The 6924-nt window shown below is 39.4% G+C and overlaps 1 protein-coding gene across 1 annotated transcript; it reads left to right on the top strand.

Annotated features, from left to right (window-relative positions):
• The first annotated feature begins 803 nt into the window (after positions 1–803).
• Positions 804–3189, top strand: LOC110804236 (small heat shock protein, chloroplastic). Its single transcript, XM_022009793.2, has 3 exons — positions 804–953; positions 1100–1294; positions 2408–3189. Exons 1-3 carry the CDS (start codon positions 920–922, stop codon positions 2890–2892), a joined length of 714 nt encoding a protein of 237 aa, XP_021865485.2. The 5' UTR covers positions 804–919; the 3' UTR covers positions 2893–3189.
• Positions 3190–6924: the final 3735 nt, after the last annotated feature.

Genomic DNA, 6924 nt, shown 5'->3' with positions numbered 1-6924 from the left:
AGTTGACCCAAAATTGGGACCATTCTTCACTAAAATTGGATCCAAAACACCAGAAATTGGACCTATTGAAGAAGTGAGAGGTGGGTTTGATTGAAACTCAATAATTTGATGATTAAAATGGTTAAAATTGCCAAAATTTGGGTGTTTTTGGGTGATTAAAGATCTTAAAAAAGATGGTGGACTTGGGTTGAAATCGGAAGAGATGTCATTACTTTCTTTTCCGATTTGAACTTCAGCTTTTTTCTGATGCATTTACATTATGGAATAAAAACCCAGAAATTACACAAACCCAAGGAAAAGGGGGAATTATTTATTTTATTTACTTTTTGGTGGGAATTTTTGCTGGATTTTGGGTTTAAGGGGAAAAATTGAAAGGAATATGGGTGAGGGTAGTAAAATCAGGGAAGTCAAAGCCGGAAATGTATGGTCAACGCCTGAAAACGCAAATAGGTTGTCTCTGGCAAATTAATTTTACTTTAAGGTCTGTTTTTGCAAAATAATTTTTAAAAGGTTGTTCTTCACAAAAAATAGATTTTAAAAAGTTGTTTTTGGCAAATTTGCCAAAATATTAATATTTTGAAAATATATATTAAGATGAATCCAACAATATATTATATACTAACATTTATTTTCATATACTATAAATAAAATAAGGTCAAAGTGAATTATATGAATAGTGCAAAAAGTCAAAACATGTCGAGTATTAAGGGACGAAGGGAGTATATTTTTGGCACAGCCTCGAATATCCGAATTCTCGGTCACCCAAATCGAATCCGTCCAAAATAAAAGATTTGCATGAAAATAGGGTGGACTGTGATCATCTCCTGCACCGCACACTGGCCACTGCACTGTTGCACTCCCCCTCTGCCTCTCTCCAAACGCTGAAAGTAACCAATACTGTAGCGCCACCTCATTAATTATGGCTGAATTCGTACTACAGCAGTTAAAGGCAGGTAAGCAAGCTGCTTACTCTAGTTAATTTCTTCATAAAAGGTTTTTTAGTTTAACCATGGTTTAGTTTGATCTTCTGCTCTATTTATCTCAAATTCATTTCATCTTTGTTCTATCACTTTCTCTTACTACAATCTTCAAAAAACAGGAGAGAGAATGAGTTTCCGTGTGATGATGGCTGGTGTAGCAAGAGTCTCTTCCCGCCGTAACAACCTCAACCACGGTTTTCTCAGCCTTCCACCACCACCAAAACCACTCCCTACTGCTGTTGGAACTTCTCTTCGTCACCTCTCCTATTACTGCAGATATGCTGACAGACTCCCTCCTTCCTGTGCCTTCCGAGGTAATTTCATTACCATTTTTCAATTTTTTTTTTAATTTGTTGTTTTGAAGCTTAAGCTAGTGTGTGTTCGTGGTTAATATTTATTACGGTTTGAGATACGAGTCACATTATTTCTTGAAGATTGTGTGCATTTAATCTGTTTCTGACCTATATTTTCTGGATTTTGTTGTTTTTCACTGTGGTTATACGAGGTAAAAAACCCATTTCTTAAACCCTTTCGAATCAGGGGGTACTTTTAGCTTGTTATTTACTTGAGATTGGTTTATGCTTGCTCTCTTTTTGTGAATATCTTAAGTGATAAATCTAAGTTCATTAGGAACTTTGAGTTATGCTGATGACAAATCGGGCTGACGTTTCTTTTATGTCAATATAGGGAGTAATTGTTAAGAAAAGTTGCTTTTGATTTTAAATCTAGTGTTGATTTTTGCTAGGGTTTGAGGTTTGTATCTTTGATTAACCAAAAATGTAAAGCGTTTAATCTGTTTCGGACCTCCCTTGTCTGGGTTTTGTTGTTTGTGTTGTGGCTTTTAGTAAATACCCCGTTTCTCAAACCCTTTAGTATATGGATATTAATATGGATTTTGGTTATTGTAAATGAAAATTTGAGGTTGGTTTATTTGGAATATTTGTTTCACTTGTGATTTTGTACGTTTATATGTTTGTATTTGAGATGTTTTTAATACATTCCTAGCGTATTAAAGTGGCAACCTGAGTGTCTTGAAGTTGATAAAAAGAACTTTGTGACTGTTAGTTTGTATCTGTAGGATTTTGCATCTAACTTGTCAATTGATTGATTATGATTTGTGTTAATTTGGTTTGAGATGATGAATCGATTGTCGTAGTAGGCATAACGGGTTAACTTAACTAGATCTCGGCGGTTTCATTAATCAATTTATAAGTTACAAACTTAAGCATTTTGAATTTTGATTAGTCGTTATATGCATGTGTTTATTGAACTTTAATTTGGGTATTTAGAAATGAAAAAGAAACTTTAGAGTATCGTTAGTAAATTGTAAAATATACGGAGTACTTGGTATAACCTTAAGTTAATTAGCTTTGTTTATGGATTAGTGGATCAGTTTTATGAGCTTAATCTTGTTACATTGTTTTCAGCTAAGTATGGATACCCATACCCGTCGTCCTCACCTGCTGAAGAAATGAGAAAGAAGCAGCCATCATATGATACCTCAAGTGACGATTCAAGTGACAATTCTGGTGATGAATCGGAAGCTGATGGTGAGCAGAAGAAGCCAAACTATAAAGAGAAGCAGTCAATCTATGTGAAGCATGGCGATGAAGCTCTGTACGTGAAGATGGATATGCCAGGGGTAGGCAAAGAAGATGTGAAGATCTATGTAGAGGGCAGCTTTCACGATCACGCTCTTTGTGTGAAGGGAGTGAGGAAGTCGGACCCTGAATTTGATGAGTGTCGTGAATATAAGAGCTGTCCTAAATCGTATGAGTACCGTTTGAGCTTGACGCCTAACCACAAGGTTGAAGGGACCAAGGCAGAGATGATGAATGGAGTGCTCAAGGTTACTATTCCTAAGGCCAGGATTGAGGAGAGGATGGATGTGGTGCTCATTCCGGTTAACTGATTCCATTGCTAGACTAATCTTTTTGGTCATACTAGTGATCGACTTATAATCCTGTACTTGTTTAACTTTAATTTGCTGGTAAAAACTTGTGTTGTCGACTCTTTCCATTGTGGTGTTGCTTTTCTTGGTTGTGATTTGTGCACATAGGTTCTTGATTTGCCCTGCTGATCACCAAAGTTATGGAACTAGCTAGCTAGGCTGTTGAGCTTCTAATGAAAATGCAGGACTTTGAGACTCATGATCTATGCTAATTTGCTTTTCATCTTATTATAATATATATCTTCTGTTTTTGTTCTATGATCAAGATTTCAACGGTGTCATTCGATCACCTCATTATTGGTCTCGTTTTGCTGAACATCAACCAATCCAAGTTGGATAGCTGATGGTCATTAGTGTCACGTTGTTTGGTAATTGTTCAAACGATAACGAAAGGGAACAAGTGAACGTAGACAATGTACGTACTAATCCACTTAAGAAACAACACCCAAGCTCGTCCAACTATTGCTATCATTCGGTTATTGTCGAGTGACAGAATTTCACTGTTTTCTTGACAAAAGTGGTGTTTGGTTAAGAGAGGTTTGAGAGAAAAAGTATTGTATGAGGTGAATTAGAGGTTTCATCTTTTCAAAATGCTAATTGAAAATGTTTGGAAGAGAATTTATGGTAAGTGTGAATATAATGATACGGCTTACTCTATTATGGGTGCCTGGGACTCATATATATAATAATATGGTACAATAGTACAATTACGAGTATACCCTTAGTATCCTCTATTACACCCCCTCAATCTGTGCAGGGGGAACCACGTGCAGATTGGACCTTAAAAACTCAAAACGCTGACCAGACAAACCTTTCGTAAAAATGTCAGCGAATTGTAACTCAGTAGGGACATAACGAACAACTAAATCACCATGAGCAACACGCTCCCGAACAAAATGATAATCTATTTTGATATGTTTGCTACGATCATGCTGAACCGGATTGACCGCAAGATAGGATGCAGAAACATTATCACAAAAGAGCTTGACGGGTGCGCGGATGACGATCCCCAACTCAGCTAACAAGGAACGAATCCAGAGAGTATCCTGTACCGTGTACGCAACAGCGCGGTACTCTGCTTCCGTGGACGATTTGGAGACGGTGGGTTGCTTCTTCGAGCGCCAGGAAATTAGGTTGCCACCAAGAAAAATTGCATAACCTGTGGTGGAACGACAACTATCAGGACAACCTGCCCAATCCGCATCCGAGTAGGCAATCATGATTGACATGTCTGGGGCGGGGCGAAGCCATAGACCGTAGTCTGCAGTACCCTGCAAGTACCTGTATATACGCTTAACCACCAACAAGTGAGATGTGCGGGGGGCATGCATAAATTGGGAAACTAAATGCACAACATATGTAATATCAGGTCTTGTCATAGTCAAGTACTGTAAAGCCCCAACCATACTGCGATACTCAGTAGGATCGGATAATAAATCACCATCGTTAATAGAAAGGGTGGTACAACTAGGAAGAGGAGTACGCACAGGTTTAGCAGTGTGCAAATGGAATTTCAGAAGTAAATCATGGACATACTTTTTCTGACACAAAAATAAACCTTTGGAAGTACGTATCGCCTGCACTCCTAGGAAGTAGTGCAGATCACCTAGATCTTTCATAGCAAACTCGGTAGACAAAAGAGATATGAACTTGGTGATCAAAGGAGCCGAGTTGCCCGTGACAATGATATCGTCGACATAAAGAAGATAAACAATGAATTTGTCACGACGAAAAATGAACATAGAATTACCTGATTGACAACAAAAGAAGCCCTGTTGTAACAAGAAACTGCTGAAGCGAAGATACCAAGCTCTAGGAGCCTGTTTCAAACCATAGATTGCTTTCCTAAGACGACAAATATGGTTAGGAAAATCAGGATGAATAAAACCTGCAGGTTGTTTCATGTATACCTCCTCAATTAAATCACCATGTAAGAATGCATTTTTAACGTCTAATTGACGAATGACCCAATGTGAGGAAAGAGCTAAAGACAGAACCAACCGAATAGTTGTTGATTTAACAACAGGGCTAAAGGTCTCAGAATAATCTATACCTTCTTGCTGTCCGAACCCATGACCAACCAGACGAGCCTTAGGCCTAATCACATGACCATCTTCGTCGGTTTTTATCGTATAAATCCATTTCGTACCAACCAAGTTCTTTGATGCATCAAATGGTACTAAGTCCCATATTTTGTTGACAAGCATGGCATTAATCTCTTCCGCCATGGCTTCACGCCATTTTGGAATTTTATTTGCTTTAGCAAAACATGTCGGTGCCTTCTCTTTTTCAACTGTACTGTGATTTAATATTGATTTTGGTTTATAAATGCCGTCTTTAGCACGTGTTCTCATTTCATGAACATTGCTTGTAGACGGAGCCGTGAAAATACCACTCGAAGGAGGTGCTTGGGAAGGTAAATTATGGATTTGAGGTGATAACAACAATGGGTCAATAGGGATTGGAGGCAAGTGGGCCGTGGTAGGCACATGGGCCGAATTGGAGGACTGCAAAAGGGGTGGGGGCGCTGGTTTGATTGCCAGCTGGACCGAATTGGTTGGGCTAGGAGAGGGGTCTATCCTAGAGTGTGGGGACGTTGGAATAATGTCCAGTTGGGCTTGATTGGTTGGTCTAGGAGAGGGGTCTTTCCTAGAGGATGGGGATGCCGGATTTATTATTTCCAGTTGGGCTTTATGTGTTGGACTTGGGGATGGAGAGGAAAGCAAGTCAATGGAGGCATGCATGGTGGGCCACGGTCTGGAAGTGACTGGGCTTGGCTCACCATAATTTTGTTGCGGCTGACTTAATTTTCCACGGCTAGGAAGACTGGTCCACGGCCTGGCTGTGGCGTGGCCATTTTTGCCACGGTCAGGCTGTGGGCAAGCCTGTTCCATCCCAACTCTAGGCAACACAAGGGACTCATTTATAGGTAATGCAAGAGGATAGCTAGACGATGGTTGGGCGACGCTATGGGACAAAGACGATGGTAATAGGAGGAGAGAGGGATCCGTATCACTAGAATTTATCGACGTTGAAGGACGAGACGAGACTAGATTTCTATACGGGAAAACCGACTCATGGAATTTCACATTCCGACTCACATAAACACGACCCGACTTTGGTTCATAACAACGATAACCCTTATAACCAGGAGCATAACCAATAAAGACACAGTGGACAGACCGCGGAATCAATTTATTTGATGGTTTTGCAATTAAATTTGGAAAACACTCACAACCAAACACACGTAAAAACGAATAATCCGGTTGTTTCGAAAATAATTTTTCAAAAGGAGATGCGCCTTGCAGAACTGGGGTAGGCAACCGATTTATTATATATGTTGCCGTATACGCAGCATCGACCCATAATTGTCCAGGAAGCAATGACTCAATGAGCATCGTTCGAGCTAGTTCAATTACATGTCGATGCTTTCGTTCAGCAACACCATTTTGTTGTTGTGTGTCTGGGCATGATTTGCGAAATGATATTCCACATTTTCGAAAATGATCAAGTAAAGGAGCATTATCAAATTCTCGACCCCCATCACTTTGGTAATATTTTATTTTGCAATCAAATAAATTCTCAACTAAATTTTGAAAATCCATAAAACGATCATGCACTTCTGACTTTCGTTTTAAGGGATAGATCCAGGTATATCTAGAGAAATCATCAATAAAGCAAACATAATATTTAAAACCAAGGTTTGACAAAATAGGCGATTGCCACAAATCCGAATGAACCAATTGCAAGGGTTTATCAAACGAGTGTATTACATCCTGGAAAGGTAGCCTATGAGACTTTCCTAGGAAACATGAAACACAATCAAATGCATGACTACTGGCACAAACTATTGCCTTATTGCTTTTAAGAGCACCTAATACTCTATCACCACAATGACCAAGACGACGATTCCATGTAGGACCTGGAGCTGTGATTGACGCAAGTGCAACTGGCCTCCTAAGGGTGTTGGTGAGGGTGATGGGATAGACACTG

This window comes from Spinacia oleracea, chromosome 6 (genome assembly GCF_020520425.1).
Source record: "Spinacia oleracea cultivar Varoflay chromosome 6, BTI_SOV_V1, whole genome shotgun sequence".
Classification (NCBI taxonomy): domain Eukaryota; kingdom Viridiplantae; phylum Streptophyta; class Magnoliopsida; order Caryophyllales; family Amaranthaceae; genus Spinacia; species Spinacia oleracea.
This window is presented reverse-complemented; position numbering and strand designations above follow the sequence as displayed.